Below are 21,858 nucleotides of genomic sequence, written 5' to 3' on the forward strand. Positions count from 1 at the left end.
GTTTTAACGTGGATTTTTAGATCAACACATAATATTGCAGCTTGATAGGTTGTGTGATTTAGTTATTACATCACCACTACACATAGTTGTTAAATCTTAAATATGATTATGTAATTTTTCTAAATACGTGCCATGAAAAGCAAGAAGAAACATGAAGCAATATTTGTGTGTAGATGAATATAATGTACAGGGAAGTAAAATTTTTTTTAATTATAAGTAATTGAATCATTATATTTCTCTGGGGCAAAATTAATAGTAGTCAAGTACATCTGCGGCTTTATTTATAAATAATACATGCTTAAAAATATTATTATCCTTATGGTCACGATGAAGCAAGAACTAAAATGTAATCTATCCCAGTGCTGAAGGTATGAGAACCATTTCATTTTAATTTCTTTTTTTAGCATTCTGTGAAATGATACTGTGATGCAATCAAGGATAAAGTAGGTCCCTCTTAATGAATTCCATTTCTGAAAAGCTGAAAAGTATGAATAAATGAAAATGTCTCACTATTAAATCAGCATCAGAATGATCTCCAACGTCTGAACTAAAAATGAACTGCAAGTGGCGGTGCCCTCGCTGATAAGGAGTGAGGAAAACTACGCAGAGAGCCGCTCTCTTACACACAAACTTCTCCCAGGAGGAGGAACACCAAAACTTGATAAAAATTACTGCATTATACTTTTCTGTTAGACATTTTCAGGAGCGACACAACAGAAAATAGGTTAGTTTTGTTGGAGGAGTACCACCCCAGGATGCTCTGAATATTAACAGAAGCTGGAAGTAGTTTGGTTTTGGTGAAACTGGAGCCCAAATGCCGTAGATTTGTCATGTCAACCTTGATGCCTTATCAGAATGACCATGAGCACATCCAAAAAAGGTCTCAACCCAAATGACTGAAATACCTTTCCCTCCCACTGTTGCCTGTTGACTGAGTGAACTGCAGCATCGGTGGAAGGTTTTCCAGCGGCTGTGTCACAGAAATGACCAGTCTCAACTAGCTGGAGCCAGTTTTAATGTTCCTGGGGACCACATGGCTAACAGCTGGCGGTGTATACTCAGAGCTAATAAAGTGGCTCCAAATGAGGACTTGGCGCTGAGGGGTAAAGTGCCTTAAACTATAACCTTGACTGTTTTTACAGTGTTTGAAGAAAAAGCATGTTTATGTCCTAAATATACCCACAGAGAGGGAAGTGCCTTGCTCATGGGTATATATTGTTACTTGGCACCAGAGCAGATGACTAAGCCAGTCAATGAGTGGGTCTACCAGATTAAACAAAGCTGTCTCTCTACAGACTTCATACTATCATGAGGAAAACTAAACCTACATCCTTATTATTTGATATTCAAGCAGACACTCCAGGTTTTTTGAATTACAAGTTTTCTGAAAATGTATGTTTAAATATGCGCTAATTTGCATGCATTTCCAGAACAGAAATCTGAACATTGGATAAAGCCAGGTTCACAATTCTTGTTTCATTTTGTTGACATATTAGAGTTAAACATTTTCTAAAAACAATATATTTCCGCTATGTTTTTAGGGATAAAATCTTGTATAAATCAGGCTATGAATGATATATGAACATACCACTCTGTAAACACTTTCAGAATACAGATGAAACTGGAAAGTTTGGTGTATGCAGGTGCTACTGAAGTGGGGATTTCTGGCTCAGAGTCTGAGAAAAAAAGACATTTTGAAGAAACTGAAGGTGAACAGGGTAAACATATTTAACTAATAGACATTACCACGAAACTTACCCAGTTGGTATCATCAAGACAATTATTTTTTGTATTTCAAGTTTTCTGAAATTGTATATCTAAATATGCAAATGAGACATTATCTTATTAAATATGTGCTAATGTGTATACATTTCCAGAACAGAAATCTGAACTTGTTTCATTCTGTTAACACAATAGAGTTAAACGTTTTTACAAAGGGGATATTGGATATCTCTTTTTTATCACTCTATAAATCAGAAAATATTGTCAACAGCCCTAAAAAATCCATTTCCACCATGTTTTTAGGAATAAAATGTTCTATGAATCAGGCTATGAATCATACTGTATGAAAAAAAAACCTCAGTAAAAACCTTCAGAATATAGATAGGAATGAAAGTGGAAAGTTTGGAGTATGTGAGAAGTGGAGATTTCTGGCTCAGAGTAACGACCTTTGAAGTTATGGTACGTATTGTAAAATTCCATACATTTTGAAGACACTGCAGGTGAATAGGGTAAGAATATATAACAAATAGATATTACCATGAAACTTTCCCAGTTGATTACTTGCATCGAGACAATTTTTTTGTATGACAAGTTTTGTAAAATTTTACATTTAAATATGCAAATGAGGCATTATCTAATGCTGACTTTGGAGGAATTTAGGAGAGTTCTGCAGACGCACATAGACAAAGTAGTCAAATAAACACCTAAATGTGTATTTTGGATTTTTTTCTTTCCATTAGTCTGAAAGAAGATGTTATGCAAGCAAAATAGCCCAAAATCTGAAGTGCCTAGACTTCATGTTATAAGGCAATTTAATAGGTATTTCAAAGCACTTCTCCTGTGTGGGTGGTCATAGTTAGAGTGAACAAATCTTTTCAGTGTTATGTGCTAAATACTGACCTAATATTTACAAGCTAGAATAACATTTTATCCGTTTTAATGCATTTTTTATGAGAATTTAAGAATAAATCTTGATCCAATTTACCTTCTTCATTGTGGACATCATACTCATACAACCAGAGATTCCTGAGCACTCTAGTATAATGCATTTTTAGCAGTGTCTCGCTCTCGTTCTGTTCTCCCAGTCAGTCTAATGCGGCATGGCAGGGGATGAGAGTTCTGCCACATTGAGAGAACTATATAAAACCACGGAGAGTCAAGGAGATTGTGTCTGCTTTAATGGGGTGTTACAGCTTGCTGACAGAGGCTCGTACCAACTAAGCCTGCACTGGCTGGTTTATTGGGCCAACATAAACTGACGGAACACCTGGTTGCAGATGCTTGTGTAAAGATGGATTACATGCACTAACACCTGGTGCATGCTGTGTGTGCGCGTGTGTGTGTGTGAGCTGAGGAAAGGGAAAAACAGCGGACAGCTCTCGGAGAGATGCTTCTGTTTCATTTCAAAACACCACCTGAGCCGTAATCCCTCAGCGCCGGGCGCTAATTCACCATGGGATGCTCAAATACTCCAGGTGAGGTACAGGACACAATCCATCGAGGAGGACTACTTGGAAACTTGAGTGCAACATATTAGAACCGTATCATTCAACCTTCTCTAGTATACAGAGTTGAAAATGCTTTTTACGTGACAAATATTATCTACTCTCAAGACAAATCATCCCTCATTTCATTCAAATCATAATAAAAAAAAGGCGTTTTTCAAGATAGACTATATCTTTATTTACTATGACAACCACACCTTATACCTAAATCCACTCAATGACTATAGATTTTGTACAATTTGAACAATTTACTCAAGAAAAAAGAAAAGAAAAACAAAATAAAACTCTTTTAAACTTTAATTAAATTAACACAGGAAATCATTCCTTCTTGGCATGATAAATTTCATTCGTTCTTTTCCTGGAAAACCTGAACATTAGTGTTTGCAACAAATGACACTTGTGTGTAAGGGGATGGGTGATTAAGGAGAAGGGTGCTGTGTTGTCTGTGTGTATCGATATTGTTTTAAGGGGGGCTGATATGCAACGAGCCATATATACCTGCAGATATCCCGGCAAGCAGAAGTGAATAAATTGTCCTTGTACACTGGCAAACTGTCACATATAGTCAACATATTTTGTTCAAACACTTTTCTACGGAATGTTTTTTAGCGCGGCGATTGCCTCGTTATACCTTCATCTCACAGTTAAGAGCCTCACTATTTTCTGAACTACTTCTCTGTAATGCTTTTTTGCTTGGCACTGTGATGTAAACACAGCTGCTTCACTGTCCCTTTAGATTTCATTACATTTTTTTTTGGTACAATTTCATTCCGGTTGGTTGCGTAGCAGATTAAAAATGTTAATCCATGAGAGTCAAATGAGGCAAAAAAAAAATTTAAAAATCCTGAAATCTAAGCAATGAGGCACTGATGGGGAGATTTTTTCAAATTAACATTGCCAGGGAAAGGATAGACATTATTAGAGCTCCAACAAGGCGGGTTAAAAGTAGGAGAGTAGATCAGAGATCAGTAAGACTCCTCTCTGTTAAATAAAAGGTGACACCGGAGTAAACTGTAGCAAAAGCTTAAACAGATTTTGCTATGACCCAAAATGCTTTATAACCGTAGCTAGGCATCTTGAGTCATGGCACTAACGGCATGCATCAAGTAGCTCCTTTGGGTAATGACAGCCATCATTATAAAGAAATGGGTTCTCCTTCTTATTGGGGCATCTATAATATTGAAATGGCCAAATTGGATTGCTTGTCAAAGTTGCCGCTAACCTCAGCATTTGGGCCAATAATTGGTTAATGCTGTCGTGTAATTAGTCTACTTTAAATCTCTGGTCCATGCTGTACCCGTGCAATTTGGCAGCAGTCTCAGTGACAACGCACGTCGAACTGAGTTTTTGCATTTCAGAAGCTGCTCTCTGTGTTCTTTTTTTGGTTTTGTGTTGATATAATGTGGTGTTCACCTTGCTGATTGGTTCTTTTGGTCTGTGAAGATCATAGGTAGAAGGCTGGAGCTTAGGGCTCATCACTGTGAGGTGATTGGTTGGTTAGCTGGGCCTGATTGATAGGTTTGCTGTGATTGGCTGGTTGCTGTGATGTGGTATTGGTCGGCTGGGGTGAGAGTCCCCCCCCCCCCGCCCCTCCACAGACTCAGATTTCTCTATTAATGTTTAATCCTAGAATGATAGCCATTGTAGAAGCCCCATGCACACCACCTTTAAGACTATACAACAAGGACACAAAAGTGCAGGACTAATAGTGCAGCAGGGGTGTAACCAGTGGGACTTCTACAATGGCTATGTATTGGCGTTGGGTGTCTTGTTCCTGATAAATTCCTCATACATGTAATGCGACAGGCTAACAAAAACTACTCTGATTACTTAGAGGAGACCTGTGTGCCTGTTGGGGAAACGTCTTCATCCTTATTGTGTTCCATTGGGGGAAGGCCGGCCGGTGGAGTTAGCGTAGCCGTTGTAGCTCGCCCGCCAAAGTTCACTTGCGGGGCTGGTGGATGTGCTGGTTGATTTGCTGGGCGGAGGGCAGCTTGGAGACTCCCGGCTGGGGCTTCTGATGAGCCACCTGGGCCGCTGCAGGGGTGAAGTCTTTATCACCCTGAACAGAACACAGTCAGTCAGTCAGTAGTATTTAAGGGCATAATAATGAACTGCTTTGCACAAAAAAAGCTGAGACACTCAAGCTTACAGCCTATAAGCTGCAAAAATGAGTTCATGCACAGTCGTCTTCCTGCTAAAAGAGATGGAATTTGGTGCCAAAACTAAACCCTACTGGAAAGGAAAAACTGCTCAATTCCGATGAGTCTTCATTTTTGATGGCCAATATGAAATGCTTAACACTAGAACTGCCAAGGGGTCAAAAAAAAGCTGCGTCAATAGTCATAAGCTAACCTTCACTATGGAAAAGAGAAAGAGACTTATGAATGCACATCAGAAGAGTCTGATGGTGGGAAGTTTCAGGACTAAGCGATGTTTCCTGGGTTGATTTTGACTGTTGTTGTGAGTCGCATAAAGAGATAACAATTATAGCAATTCATTATACATCCTTGTGTTGTGGAAGGGTTAATAAATTAACCTTGCACTTTGAAAATGTATGCATTCTAATAGTGGGTAAATTATACCCCTTGGCAGTTTAAGTATTTCACCATCACAAGGAGTGTACAGACAGAACAGCTGGTGTTCCTGTAGGTGTAACTACACATGAAGCATGAACCTCCTTGGTAGTAGTGATCAAACCATGAGGGAAAACATTTGTCTTGAATTATCTTATATTTGCCAGCTGAAAAAAATCATAATTAAAGCTAAACTTTCAGATGGTATTTCCCATAAGCTTTGCTGCATCTTATCTGCTGCAAATCTATCATTGCAACATACAGCACAGCAAATATCCATCCAACTTAAGTTAGCTATTAAACAGTAGGATAGTGATGTCATTGTTACTCGTAAGAGGCTCATTATCATATTATAGACGCCGCAGACACAATACGAGTATTGCAACCATAGTGGAAGTAGTATAATTTACAGTGATTAAGGAAAACATCAGTGCAAAGGATATAAATCAACAGTAAACACAACTGTGAATGTGTACGTTAAGTGTGTATGTAATAGGGCTGACCCGAATGCTTCGAAGCTTTGCCCGTTGCCATGGTAATCAACCTCCAAATCAGTATTCCAATGTTTTTTTTTGATTAGTATGTAATAATGTATAAATCCCCAAAATAGCCAATGAAATAAGGAATAATTGCACAAAATTATTCATATTCAACCTTAATTATTAGTTATTCTCTGACGGATATCGCTGTTTGTTGTGTGTAGAGGTGCTTGTGTGTACAGTAGTGCGGCAGCAGCACTGAAACGGGGGGAGAAGGGAGACAGACAGAAGAACATGGTGCGAAGTGAAGCTTCCAATACCTTTGAATATTTCTCACCGAAGCTTCGAAGCCCAAAAAACAGGTAATCGGGACAGCCCTAGTATGTAATATAATGCTTTGCAGTTTGTTTCTATGCCCAGTAGAGTACAGTATGCATGCTTTATGACCCGTGTTTAAATCCTTTCCCCTCTGATAATCATAATAACAATGTAGAAAATCCCCTAAGTGAAGGGTAGAGTATGGAGCTCATCTGTCCCTGTGCTCTGCAACCTCAATCTCTTATTCCAAGAAAAATGCCCATAAACAGACGCTCGCTTCCAAATCGGATCATAGCAGGAATTTGATCATTCACCGGGGAATGCGGAATTTTAATCAGAGACTTTGCTACAATCAGGACTCCATTCCTCACTTTTTTTATCTTCACCTGCCAGCGTACTTATCTGTCTTCCTCAATGTTCATGTCTCTTATTCCTCACCTTAATTGACCAGTTTGTTTTTCCTTCACGCTACACTTCTCTCACCTTCTTCACCCCGATCCCATTTACGAGAAAGTCATTAGTTCCAAGTGGATAGATGAGATTTTTTTAGCTATAGCTCTTCTGCACACTCACATATAACACACAACTTACAGTACATTATACTGCCAGCTTGCATGATTAAAGGATAACTTTGGTATTTTTCAACCTGGAACTCTATTTTCCCATGTTTTTTGTGTCTAACTGTCTAATAGGGACAACAATTTCTGAAATCGGTCCAGTACTGAGGGATAACGCTGTAGACGGCAGCTGCTCTTGGCATGCAATATGGTGCTATTGGGGTAAGCTGGCACCGTCATTTACGTCCACTAAAAGCGTTTGTTTTTGCCACGACAGGCTCTGATTGTAGAAATGTCTGACAACATTGTGGAAAGAGTCTCGCTCAAAGAGAAGTCTCGTTCTGAAATCTGGCGAGGTGATGTGTAGCCGGAAGAAAACAATGGAATAGTGGAATACATCCATGGTGGAAACGCGAGTGCCAGCCGGGCAGAGTTTGTCAGAAAGCGGAATGTTATGTCAAAGATTTTTTTTATGTCATGGCTGAATATTTAGATCTCGAGTATACGGATATCCAGATTTCACAACCAGACTTCTCCTTGAGCGGGACTTGGACACAATAACAAATACACCGGATCAAGTTAAAGGTAAAAAAATCAGTTTTATTTCTCTGTAGGGTCCTTTCCATAATGTGGTCAGACACTTATAACAACCTGTCAGTGGCAAAAACAAGCACTTTTAGTGAATGTAACGTTACATTGACGCCGTTCCTTACCCTCGTAGCTAACGTTATCCCTCAATACTGGACCAATTTCCAAAAAATTGTTTCACTTAGACACAAAGACACGGGAAAATAGGGTCCAGTTTAAAAAAATACCAAAGTTACCCTTTAAGTGGATTAGTATTGAATGATTTAATTCTTTGAGTGAAAATACTGGATTTTAGTGTTTATTTAAGTCAGTGTTTTACTGATTTCGTCCAGGTGTTGCCATAATAATGTGGATTTTTTATATTACCCCATCATAAACATAATCAAAAAAGTTGTATAACCAATTTAATCAACGCTCTAAAAACACAAACACCTCTGAACCCTGAACCTCTTTCTGAACTTTACTCGCCCACCCCATCCTTGCTTGACCCTAATCCTCTCTGTACGTGTTGGTGTTGTACTGTATGCGAGACTGTGCACTAGTTCTCCTGCATGTGTGTGTATGTGTGTAGGTGGGCACAACACATCTATAGTGTGTATGTGTGTGTGTGTGTGTGTGTGTGTGTGTGTGTGTTTCTTTCATTTAAAGCCAATTCCACAGCTAACTGCATGGGATGAGGATGGATTTGACCTCCAATTGCCCTTCATCTCTCTTCTGTAGCTCAAAGCTTCTCTCTCCTCTATCTCTGTCCTACTGAAGCAGAGGTACGGGAGGGAAGGCAACTAATTAACTGTGTTATTGCACCAAACTGTGAACAGAAGTCATGATGATTGGCAAGGCACCTTTCCTGCCTCCTTTTTTTTTTTTTTTTTTACCATTTTAGTACACAGCTAAAATATCCATTCGGAGATGATATTTGCACACTTTTTTTCCAAAACAAATATTTATTAAAATACTTTAAAGAATGTTTAAATAAAAATCCACATGGCTCAAGAAATTTATAGTGCTTCATTTCTTGAATTGTTCACATTAACATAATGCAAACAGATATTTTTTTAGAAAGTGGTAAAAGACGGCGCAAGATAATTTCCTTCTCTCCGTGCATTTTTTTGTTGTTGTTGTTGTTTTTGAAATAATGATCTGATCCTTTCTGCTAATTCATTCTAAAGAAAACTGTCACACCCAATATGTATTCATGCATATACCCAATATGGTGAAGATGTAACAATGTACTACTTCTTGGATTTTATGAATATAACTGTCAGTTTATAATACAAAAAACATAATTTTGGAGGCAGCTGTAGCTCAGTCTGTAGGGACTTGGCTTGGGAACCGCAGGGTCGCAAGTTCAAGTCCCCGCACGGACCAAGTACAGAGTGTGGACTGGTAGCTGGAGAGGAGCCAGTTTGCCTCCTGGGCACTGCCAAAGTGCCCTTGTGCAAGGCACTGACCCATTAAACTGCTCCCTGGGCTCTGTATAGTATCTGCCCACTGCTCCTAATATATACTAGGATGGGTTAAATGCAGTAGCTACATTTCACTGTGTGCTGTGCTATATACAATGTGTGTACAAAATTGGATTTTCATCATGAACATTTCTTTTCTTCTTTTGATATCATGTCACAGACTCCTTTTGCTGATGTATTATGACCTAGTTTGACACAAGGAAGTTAACAGTGAGAGTTTTTGGGGTATACATCTGATCTGATCCCAGCAGACAGGAGGACAAGCCAACTCTGGACATGAGGAAATACATTTATTACCTGAACTAACTGTCATCCTTTCCCTTCAGAGTTTCAGCTAGTCTAGCTTTAGACGCCCACCTTTGGTACCATGGGTTGAATCATTTTTTTACAACACAAAAACACCTGAAAATCCCATTCTGTCATTCAAAGAGAAAGAAAAGATAGGAAACGCATAGCCCTGGAAATGGTGTATTTTTTACATTTAAAAAAAAAAAAAAAAAAAAACTCCCAGCAGGCCACAAACTCCACACACTGAAGTGTTTCACTTAGCTCCTAAAAGGCTTTTCTGAGGCTTTGTGCAGTGCTAGCCTCTGGGTTTGATGGCAGTGATAGGGGGGCGAATGGGAAGGCTAGAGGAGGATCGGGGGATAAATGGAATGTCTGCCACCTTGCTGATATCACTGCAATCTTCCGCAAACAATCTGGCTGGTCTGACACACACAAACACACACACACAAACACACACGGCAGGGAACTCAAGGACACTTTTTCCCCACACACACATATATATGTGTATGCTCTAACACTACATCCAAGGCATACAGTGAAAAACAAACAAGGCCTTTCACAGACTTTGACCCACTTTTCAAAGTGGCAGGTCAAGTCCACACAAACACACACACATACAAGGTCTGACAGAGAGAAAGCAATACCTGTACCGTAATGGGATCTAACTTTTTGCAATAAAATGGACTTTGCGAAGCTTACAATGTTCAATTTTTTGATAAGACTGTATCAGAGATTTTTTGATTTGACTTTTTTATGATACAACTTATGCTTAATTTATCTGTGGTGTATTGATCTGCATTATACTGCGTCAATAAGTGCTACCAGATTAAACATATTAAAAGGAATATGCAATATACATGTCAATTAAACAAATACAAGTCATTCAAATGGAGTGTGGATTTATATTATATTTTTACGGACAATTTTTCAATCCAGAAATTTCAACATTTTCTCTTTTTTTTTGCTTCATTTTCAGGCTCGGATTATAAGAAATTGTGACACTTATGACACTTTTCACTGATGTGTTACTGGCGTGCAAAACATTGATTTATAGATTTTAAAAAATGGTTATTAAACAAACAACTCAATCAATCAAACTCACAGCATTATCTTTAATAACAGATATTTGATTACTGATTCTATCCCCTTCTTTACTTTAGTACATTTTCTTCTCTGTTTACCTCTCCCCTGGTGTTCTCTCCATTTTCCTCTCCTCCCCCTGTTCTGCCTCGTTATTCCTTTTCTCTCTTGTTCAATCTCAGTGCTGAGCCTCCACCTCTGCCTGTAGAGCTCATGTCCCAGATATATAAACCACCTTATCACGCTTATTTCAACACTACTGGTGGTCTGTGTATAATATGCGAGTGTCAGAGCTTGTGTGAGTGTGTGTGTCTTACCTTCATCACCACTCCAGACACAATCACGGGGACCTTTGGTGGACTAAAAAAGGAGAAAAACAGAAAAAGAGAGAGAATAATACATTAAAAAATGATTTGTAGAATCCATAACAATATACAATTCAGTAAGCAGAGTGTGTGTCCAGTGCTTTATTCTGTAATTTAATTCATATTGTGTGCAAAGCCAGCTTGCTGTCAGGCAACGTTTACAGAAAGTTTACCAATCTGGCCACTTCAAAACCTCCAAAAAAGTGACACTGTGCAAAAATTCTAACATCCCAAGTTGTCAAAACACATCACACATCACACACACACACACACACACACACACACACACAGGATGGACCTGCCAGCAGCTTAAATAGCTCCCATTCATCCTGGCCAAACACTGGGAAACACTGGGGCTCACAGCTTCTGGATGGAAAGCATGAGAGGAGAGAGAGGGAGGGAGGGAGGGAAGTGGGAGAAAGCTGAGGCTATGAAAGGAAAAGAGAGTTAAAGAGGAGGATGGTGATAAAGGAAAGGATTTGGGAAAGGAGGAGAGGAAAAAAAGAAGTGGATGAAAGAAGGGTGGACGAGGGGGGTAAAGGTAGGCCAGGGCAGATAGAGGGGAGAGTGGGGGGAGGCGAGAGGCCAGGGAGGACAGGGGGAACGAAATACCTATATAATAATAGACTGTTAGAGGAGAGGAGAAAAAGGATGGAGGAGAGAGGGAGGCGAGTGCTCACTCAGACATAGAGAAAAGGGAAGGAGGCAGAGAAAAAGATGAGGAGGAGGAATGCGGAACCCGAGGTAAGTATCGACCTTGACATGACAAACGAGCGCCGTCTAATTTTACGGCGCCGTCACCCCCCCCCCAGGCAAAAGAGAGTACAGTTGTGGTAGCCACCTTCAAAACTCCACTCAAAGACATTAAGCTATCGCAGCGAGCATGTCCAAACTTACGGCGTAGCTCATTAACAGCACAAATATGTTGAAAAAGATGACGAGAAGTTTTCTAACTGGAGACTCCAAAACTTGCAGCCTCAGCAGCGAGAAAAATCCGAGCACTCGGCAAAACATATCATTTGAAACATCTGCTACGTTCTTATTTATTTTATGATCCGTGCGCCACTTTTTAATCACTATCAATTAACAGTTATGGATTTTTTTCAACACATCTGGCCAACCTCCATCTCCGCAATCAACATCTTGGCAGTGAATGGCCTTCTGCTACTTACCTTAATGAGAGTATTTACACCTTGCTATTAAATTAATGCTGGGATATGTTGAATTTCACTGATTATTTCCTCACTAGCCACTCGTCATAATAACGTGGGGTTGAGAGGTTCTCTATTAGCGAGTCAATTAACTATATGGCATATTAGCGCGGCAAGTGTTCCTCATTCAAATTAATGTTTTCGCTTGCTAACATGGTAGAGTTTTAAAAATTTGAAGGTTTATTTGAGGAATAAATGGGAAATAAATGTGCATATGGTGCCAGATGAAAAAAAAAAAAAAAGCTGTGAAAAATGCTAACAGGAGATTAATTACGTACGTTTATGTGCGAGAACCTGTCGGCCAAACTTTCATCTTAAACACATCTGGCAGAGTGCCACAGCAGAAGTATCTGCTTTCATTACCCACATTATAGTTAAGTAAAAAATGGCATGCTACTACTACTAGCGTTGTAGGATACCAGACTTCCTCATTTATTCTAACAGGCCCCTTCTAGCCTCGCTCAGCTGCTACACCCCCGTCCCAAGCTGTTTTTCCTGAAACACAAATGTAGAAACTTTCTTTGAACGATGCGCTTCGCAGGTTAACAGATCTTTTTCACAACTCTGTATGCTCTAAATTCAGAGGTTCTCAAACTTCATGGGGACCCTTTACAGGGGAGAACATTTTCCGACAGCCCGCTCATAATCGTAACACAGATTAAGCATATTGTGCACTACCGTTTGCACTAAGATGTTATTGGAACTATTTATATTCTAAAACTTATAAACACATTTCAATTTGAATCCTGTTAAAATAAGATGAGATAAGCCTTTATTAGTCCCACAGTGGGGGAATTTGCAATGTTATTGAATGTTAATACCATAGAGGTATGATTTTATTCAAATTGCATTTGGACTCAACTTGACACTTTGTATAGCTCACATTACAAGAAATTGAAACTTTCCGAAAATTAAAAGTAGTAAAAGACTGACATAGTCCTAGTATAAATCCAGACATTTAAACGTACGAGTCTAAAGCTGACTTTCAGTATGAGCTTAAACTTAAAAAATAATGAATTTACTGCTGTGTGTCACGATCATATCAGAGTTTCTATTGGCCCCAAACTAACGTGGGTGGGATTAATGGACACAACGTGCTTTGTTTTATTGGTGCAAATGGTTCCCATCTGTAAATATACACATTTAAATGATACTTGTGATGATGATAATTGATAATGATACAATTGCATCCTTTTATAGTTAATTATTTCATAGAACCCCTGACTGAAGGATGCACCGATACCAATATCAGATCGGATATCGGGCCAATACTGACTTGAATAGCTGGATCAGGTATCGGTGACAATGGGGCCGATCTATTCAATTCAAGTCTATGTTTGACCACAATATACATTATATACTGGAATTTTAAAGTTTTGACAAATTTGTTGCTGCATTAAAAAAGTTTTGCAGTTTATTAATTAAACACTGGTATCGGATCGGTACTCGATATCGGCCGATAACCGAAGCCCAGGTATCGGTATCGGGACTGAAAAAGTCGGATGGGTGCTTCCCTTCCCCTAACAGAGTACCAATGGACCCCACTTTGAGAATCACTACTCTAAATGTTAATTTATACCCATGTTTTACACAGAGACATGCAGCACATATGTGCCGTGGCTGCTTCAGTTTCAATTTCAGTCGAAGCTACAGCGAGGTGCGAGTCGACGCAGTGGGGTTGAGGCGAACAGGCGCGCAAAGTTGGATATGTATTCACATACTGAGAGAGCGTGGGCGGGTATTCACCTCACGCTGGGTTTGTCACATGGTCTCTATTCTATTGAATGTCGATCTCCATTGTGCGATCTGAAGATGAATCCTGAAATATTGAAAACAGGCTGTGAAGGGAGGGGGAAAAATACTGCATTTGAGGCATGTTGGCATCAAACTTTGTTACAAGGATTGGGGCATGAAGGCTATAGAGAGACACACTGGGCAGACAGATGAGACATGAGACAGACAGACAGGAGTGACGGGTGTAAGCCTGTCAGGGACACACTTCTTCAGAAGTCGTTTTTTTAAGTCAGACAAAAAGCAAGATGAGAATGTAAGCTTTTCCTGACTGGCAGTTAGATACACAGATACTGTAGAGAGACAGACAGACGCGCATGATATGCTACTGACACCTATCTTTCATCCATCCTATCTGTATAGTAAAAATGGAAACCCAGCACACACACAGAGAGAGAAAAACCAAAAGTGACAAAGATCTCTGCTGTGGTTTGGTGTGATTTAATAAAGAGAGAGACCTGCAGGGGGCAGTAGAGAGCTGTAAGGAATCCTGGGGAGGAGTCGCTTTGTGCCGGGGGAGTTAAGAGTTAGAGGGAAAGGAGAGGAAGAGCAAAAGGAGAAAAAGAGAGAGGTAGATACAGAATGCTAATTTTAACTAATAACTCAAAGAGTGAAATGTGCATTAATGGTGTTTTCTTCCCTGTCTTTAGCTCTAAAGCCACACCTCACCACCACCGCCACCACAACCACTACCCCACCCATCTCTCTTTGCTTCAGCAGAGCAGGAAGTTTGTTGCCGTGGGCGAGGTGCTGGTTGCCATAGAAACTGATGCCTGTTGCCTGTCTCCACTCCTCCTCCTCCTCCTTCTCTTTCCTACCCTCTCTCTCTCTTTTCCTCTCAACTTTTCACCACGAGCTGTCAGCTTACTGCACATTTCACAACAGTTCCTACATTGTATGTATGTGTGTGCAGCGATTTAGTCAAGCGTGCGCACTGCAGCACCACCACCCGCTCTTTTTCTTCTAAGGCTCTGGAACATATCCACCTCTCGCCCAAAACATGTAGGAGAAGGTGACAACCGACGTGAGGCCTAATCACCTCCCGTGTCGTTTTTTTTTTTTTTTGCAAATGAAGCTGCGAGTCGAAACGCGCTGAGCAGATCGTATGTTCACTTTAATAAGAAGCAATATGTTAAGTGATGAAACAACCATATGTTCGTGTGTTTACCTCCTTTTTTCTATGCCTCCCTCTCTTTCTCCTGCTCCTGGAACTTTCACTGCAACGTCACATTTTTTTTACACGGGAGAAGAAACACGGATTTACCTGCTGTAGATTTATTCCTGATGCATTTGAAAAAACATATTCCTCTGACAGCCAGTGGGCAGGAAGCCTCTGCTGGGTCACCGGCTTATGCCTCCCCTTTTCTTGCCTGTATCTCACCCTCACCCGTCTCCTATTACTCCCCTCTCTTACTGAGTAAAACCTGTCCTCTTCCCTATCTTCATATCGCCATGGCATCCCTCGCTGCTTTCCATACCATAATAATTCTCCCCCCTCTCATCCTCGCCATAATCCCGGCCACCTATCTCTCTCCCTTTGCCCCATCTGTCCATCTCGGCTAGATTGGCTCCGGCAGGTGTTCCCCTGACTACAACGCTTCACTGGCTGCCACTAATGCGAAATTTACCCAGTAGCCACCTGCTAGACGTCCATCAGCGTGACACGGAGAGAGGGACAGACAGGGTGTGAGTGAGAGAGAGAGAGTTTCGCTGACTGCATTCGCTGATGGAGTGCAGTTACTCAGCCTCTCTTTTTTGGATGGGCTGACAGGTCATTTTTAGCTAAAGATAAACATTTCAACAGGAGGAAGGTAAACCTGCGTTTACACAGCCAGGCCAAGAGGAGTTTATCAAGCTAAGGGATTGAAATGGTTTCCCACTCAGTGATTAAAATGCACTATTTGTCTAATTTATTTTCACAGCCCGAGGAATGATTCCTCTTCTTTGACTTGCGAGCTATAAAACGAAACATTTGGAAGAATAAACACTCAGGCGACTATTAAACCCTGTAGGGCTCTGATGGCCAGTTTACACATGAGGGAAAAGCGTCATTTGGGCCATTTAAACCCACAAAGTCCCATATTGAATATAAAAAGCACACATTTAGTTGGCTCCTACCAGTGCAACTTATTATAACACGTTCATCATGTCTTTAAGTAAGACTGCAGTGGAAGTAATAAAAGGAAATAATACAAAATGTAGGGATCGTTTCTTGGAAATCTGAAAACAGAATTGTGAAGCTTCTGCTCTTTGTAATACGGAGTGTTTAAAAAATTTTGATAATTGATTATTGATCTTTTTTCAAGCAACTAGAACTACTGCCTCGCGGTTGTATGCCTCCGCCAGCCGGTCAACTTGCAGTTTACATCCATGTCAGGCCAAAATTAGGCGGTGTTACACGGCTGTTGGGCACACACCGATTACATTACGTACCCACCATTGTTTCGCTTTTTTTCTTACAGAAATAAAAGCCATTTAGTTCATTTTGGCATATCAGCGCCGTGTTATCAATACATATTCGGACGACGGATGCTACAAACTGAAAGTGAAAGAAAAACAAGACGGTGGCAGAGGATTTGGTGTCGAAGCGAAAATCAAAAGCGCCTATTTGGCAATATTTTGGCTTTAAACCCAATGCTATAAGGGAACTGTAATGTTAATGAGGCGATCGCCATGAGGACGGAGCGGTCGCAGCCAGTGTGCGCGGCGGAGCAGTGCCGGGTAAGCTCTACCGGAGAGGCCAGACGTTAAACGTTAAAGATCAAAGCAAAGTAAGTGCGCTACATATTGACCGTCATCTATTCTTGTAAATGTCCGGTGTAATCGGTAACACCGGTGTTGTCACGTGTTTCTCAACCGGTGGGGATATTTCCTCACCGTCACATCCCTATCCAAAATGTTATTTTATCCTATTAGCTATTGGTATAAAATTGCCATAATTTCCATATGAAATATGGGAGTTATGGCATGTTAGTGAGGTCACAGTGACCGTTGACCACCAAAATGTAATCAGTTCATCCTTGAGTCTAGGTGGACATTTGTGCCAAAATTGAAGAAATTCCCTGAGATATCTTGTTCACGAGAATTGTACGGACGGATGGACAACCTGAAAACATAATGCCCCCGGCTACAACTGTCGCCGGCAGGGAGGCATAAAATAGTAAACATTCCCTGATTCCAGCTTTTCAAATGTGAAAGTTTTTCTGTGTTTCTGTTTTATATCAGTAGTCTTGATAAAACAATAGGGGTGTCGCGATATACCAGTATTGACAATAAATGTGATTTATAAAAATGAAATATTAATATCATGTTAATAATAATAATCCTTTTAAATAATCTTATATATACAGTTATGGTTACAAACTCTCTCTCCACCTCCCTACACTCGTATTTTGATTTAATTTGCCAAAAAAGAGACAAAAAGCACAACAAAGTTAAAGATGAATTTGACCAATATCGTTATTTATTTATTTTATTATTCAGATTTTCTATAGGTATAGTGATAATATAGTTATCGTGAATTATTTTGGTCATAATAGTGTAGTGAAAATTTGATTTTATGACGGCCCTATAAAACAAGACATTTTTAGATGTCACAGTGAGCTCTAGTAACTTTTAATGGGCATTCGCTTCCACTATTTTCTGACATCACATAGACTAAATGATTAATTGATTAAATAACTGGACGGTTAATTCATAAAGAGAACGGTTAGTTGCAGTTGCATGTACAGTACGACTCCATATCCTCTGAAGCAACACAACCAAAGGAGGAAGTGCACATTCAACAGGCTTGGAGTGATCAGTGTGTGCTACAACGTAAGGGTTTCTCTTATTGTCTGGAGTGTTTTCTCTCTCTCTCTCTCTCTCTCTCTCTCTCTCTCTCTCTCTCTCTCTCTCTCTCTCTCTCTCTCGAGCAGGCCTTAACACTCGAGAAGTATATCAGCCAAGCTTGCATGTTGTTTTTGTTCTTCTGTTTATCTGCTTGACCTCACTTTTCACTTTCTGCTGGGTCTATTATTGCCACTCATGTTGGGCACAAAGGAAAAGGGGAGTAAAAGGAAATGACTTATTGCCACCGACAGACTTGTTACTATTCCTGCTCTGAATTACAGGAAAATAACAAGCACAGTGGACGCAATGTATATTCCAGTGTGTGTGTGAGGTTGCGTGTTTACAGTGCACGCACACAAAAATGTCTTGACAGTTGGCAATGTTCTTGAACCTTGCTCTCGGCTACGCGCTGCTCGTCAGTTCTCATTTATCACCTCTGATTAGCGCGCGCACACACACACACACACACACACACACACACACACACACACACACACACACGCGTTGATATGTGGTGTGAATATAACACCTGTACCGCTACTCATGAATATTGAGTAGACGTATGCGGGGTGTAGAAGCAGACACACACACACACACACACACACACACAATTACGCTGAAAATAAGCAACAACTTTGCACCAACTCGCAGAGCGCAAGTGAGCTCAGTAGAGACGATGCATTCAAGCAGCAAAAAAAAAAAACGAACACGCTAATATGGAAACAGAACAATTATTGTCACTCGGAAACAGAGCCGGTGTGATGTAAAACATGGAAAACGAGGCTGCTTATAGCAAACAATAGCGACTGCTGAATGGGCTGCTCAAGTTAATGCTGTAATTATGCAGTAATTATGTTGTTTACCGAATTAGCTGGCAACAGTAGCCGACAAGTCTGCTGCGAAAAACTGCCTACAGTACCGCCTTATGGAAAAGTGGAAGTGGCTAAATTGCTTAGTTGACAGTTTGCAGGGTGTGTGTTTGTGTCTGTAGATGTGATTATACATCGTACTAATCACAGCAGAGTTGTACGTTGCACAGACGGTCTCTCAATCTAACTGCAGAGAGGACTGAACTAGTTTTACCTCTGCAGTAAATGGATGTAGCTGCTTGTGTGTGTCTTTTGTCTGTCTTTATATTATGTTTCTCTTTGTAGTCATTTCAAGTGTCTTTGTGGTCATTTTGTCTCTGCAGCCATTTTGCATCTCTCTGTGGTCCTTTTGTATCTTTCTGTCGTTGTTTTGTGTCTCTTTGTGGTCATTATGTGTCTCTTTGCAGTTGTTTTGTCTCTCTTTGCGGACATTTGCGTGTGTCTTTGTGGTCCTTTTGTATCTCTTTGTCGTCGTTTTGTGTCTCTGGGTTCATTTTGTGTCTCTTTGTGGTTATTTTGTCTCTGCGGCCTTTTGCGTCACTGTGGTCCTTTTGTATCTCTTTGTCGTTGTTGTGTCTCTTTGTAGTAGTTTTTTTCTCTCGTAGTGGTCATTATGTGTCTGTTTGTGGTTCGTTTTTTCTCTGTGGCCATTTTGCGTCTCTCAGTAGTCTTTTGCCTCTCTTTGTTGTCATTTTGTCTCCGTTTGTCGTCATTTTGCCTCTCTTTGTCATCATTTTGCCTCTCTTTGTTGTCATTTTGTCTCCGTTTGTCGTCATTTTGCCTCTCTTTGTCATCATTTTGCCTCTTTGTCATCATTTTGCCTCTCTTTGTCATCATTTTACCTCTCTTTGTCATCATTTTGCCTCTTTGTCATCATTTTACCTCTCTTTGTCATCATTTTGCCTCTGTTTGTCATCATTTTGCCTCTGTTTGTCATCATTTTGCCTGTTTGTCATCATTTTGCCTCTCTTTGTCATCATTTTACCTCTCTTTGTCATCATTTTGCCTGTTTGTCATCATTTTGCCTCTGTTTGTCATCATTTTGCCTCTTTGTCATCATTTTACCTCTCTTTGTCGTCATTTTGCCTCCGTTTGTCTTCATTTTGCATCTCTTTATAGCCATTTGACGGATTTTTCAACAAAACAATGTTACCTACAGTCACAACCCAGGGGCCTCGCCTCACCCCTTGGGCCCCTGCCCCCCCCTGGCCCTTTCAGTAATCTTTCAACGAATGTGTGAGCGTAGTACCTGGTGCTGACGTACTCCTCCTCGTCCTCCTCCTCATCTTTCGGCGGTGGTTCTGGAGCAGGAACAGCCTGCTGGTGCTTCTGCACTATCCTCATACCTCCTGCCTTTACTGCAACACACACACAGATTCAAGAGTTCACAAATGATCAATGTACATGTATGTATATGCTATAATTCAAATAGTGAGAAAATACAAAGATGCCAGATATTGATATATAAAACATAACCCTTAAAGGGACTGTTTGTAAGATTCAGAAATGCTTGTTAACAGCGACACCTGTGGCCGTTAAGTCAACGAAAGTCAGCGTCGGGCTCGCGCTTGTGCTCGCGCTTATACTCGCGCTTGTGCTCGCTCTAAATAAACATGAACGAGCATCGCTCAAAACAGTGAGGCGACACGCGTCAGCTAAAACCACAATATCACTCTATATTTCAGCTGCTTGGCAGTAATGTTAGCTGACCAGGAGAAGGTCTCTCCATGAATCACTGCTGATCCTAGTGTTTGCAAATTGTCCATATTGTGTTTGGATAGTTAGGAAAAAAAATAAGATTTGGTACTTTACTGGTACTGGTACTGGTACTTTATAATTAATGTAGAATGTATGACCTCTACAATGTTTATAGAGTTATTGCATTTTTAAGTAGCACAGTAGGTTAACATAGAAAATTAGAGGTATGTACTTTAACTCAAAGACCAAGGTTAGAACGGCTGTGGTGGCAAGTAGCCATCCTTGCAAAAGTGTCCTTAAGCAAGTCCTATCCCTGAATTGTTAAGACAGCGGTTCTGTTGCTGACCTTGACCTCTGACCTTACTGCAGAGGGGCTGTTTATCAAAATGTCAATGGTCTCCAGTGCTCTTCCATCTCCATTACCTCACATGCATATCTGCTACATACTGAGCTTATATGTGCTGTGTGGGCCTCCCACTAATCACAGGTTATCACATGTTATCTTTTACTGTGCTATCAGTCCTGCAGCTGTGCTTAGGCCCTACTGCCCTGCTGCACACACACTGCTCATGTCCACGTACACCTTAACTACATCCACAGGACTGCAGACTATGACCTCCACGTCATCGCACAACCAGCAGCAATCAATAAAGCGCAACATTGTATCTAAAAACCTCCCCGATGATCACTAGTCGCTACAATAATCACCATGTTTTCAGATGTGTAAGATCTCATGCCAATCAGGAAGTAAAGGAAATGTGCGAATATGGCAGATCACACTGCATGCATGCAATCTATGAACGCTAAAACACGTTGTCAGTCGCTGGCATCTGCAAGTGTAGTGATTGCATAAGTATTAATCATCCATCATGTGATTTTTGGTGCTGAAATAAAGGCCTTAAAAGGAAGCTTTCAATAACAACACAGCAGCAGCAGCAGAAGGAGCACAGGCAGCTTTACCTGCAGGCAGATGTCCTCCTTTTGTTTCCACTTTCTCCTTCGGCGGTGACGACATGTCTGCACTGATTTGAGGTGATCTGCAGCGAGAAGAAGGAACCAGAGCGTCTGTCAAAAGGCTAATTTCCTGCTTTATTCTGCCTCAGATTGTGGACTAACACTTCAGCCTGGAACGTCAACGTGGCTTCTTTCCTGAGAATTGTTTGGAAACGATGCGTGATGACGTCAGGCGGCGCCGTCTGGAGCTGACGTGAGATGCGCGCTGACGTTGGTCGGTCGTAGCCAGCGTGTAATAGATGGATGGATGGATAGATAGATAGATAGATAGATAGATAGATAGATAGATAGATAGATAGATAGATAGATAGATAGATAGATAGATAGATAGATAGATAGATAGATAGATAGATAGATAGATAGATAGATAGATAGATAGATAGTAACTTTATTGATCCCGAGGGAAATTCAAGTTTCCAGCATCACAGTTCCATAGTGAAAAACCTGTTAGTAAAAGGCAGTAAAAAAGTTAGTAGTACAAAGTACAACAAAAATATACC

General features: G+C 40.5%; 2 protein-coding genes across 2 annotated transcripts in view; one reads left to right on the forward strand and one right to left on the reverse strand.

Annotated features, from left to right (window-relative positions):
• The window catches only part of LOC141759643 (beta-1,4-galactosyltransferase 2-like), a 301,777-nt gene that overhangs the window by 103,452 nt on the left and 176,467 nt on the right, over positions 1-21,858 (forward strand). The gene's annotated exons all lie outside the window — the stretch shown is intronic.
• Positions 3,381-21,523, reverse strand: dap (death-associated protein). The gene is made up of 4 exons (XM_074621868.1): positions 21,305-21,523; positions 19,896-20,004; positions 10,897-10,939; positions 3,381-5,289 (listed from the first exon to the last, which is right to left on the reverse strand). The coding sequence occupies exons 1-4, from the start codon at positions 21,357-21,359 to the stop codon at positions 5,170-5,172; spliced, it is 327 nt and encodes a 108-aa protein (XP_074477969.1). The 5' UTR covers positions 21,360-21,523; the 3' UTR covers positions 3,381-5,169.

The sequence above is a fragment of the Sebastes fasciatus genome, chromosome 21, assembly GCF_043250625.1.
Source record: "Sebastes fasciatus isolate fSebFas1 chromosome 21, fSebFas1.pri, whole genome shotgun sequence".
NCBI classification, from domain to species: Eukaryota; Metazoa; Chordata; class Actinopteri; order Perciformes; family Sebastidae; genus Sebastes; species Sebastes fasciatus.

Coding starts and splice junctions, on each gene's coding strand:
- dap (XM_074621868.1), bottom strand. CDS start 21,359: ATGTCGTCACCGCCGAAGGAGAAAGTGGAAACAAAAGGAGGACATCTG. Junction 10,940..19,895: donor GAGGAGTACGTCAGCACCAG/GTACTACGCTCA, acceptor CTCCTTTTTTAG/TCCACCAAAGGTCCCCGTGA. Junction 5,290..10,896: donor TGTCTGGAGTGGTGATGAAG/GTAAGACACACA, acceptor TGTTCTGTTCAG/GGTGATAAAGACTTCACCCC.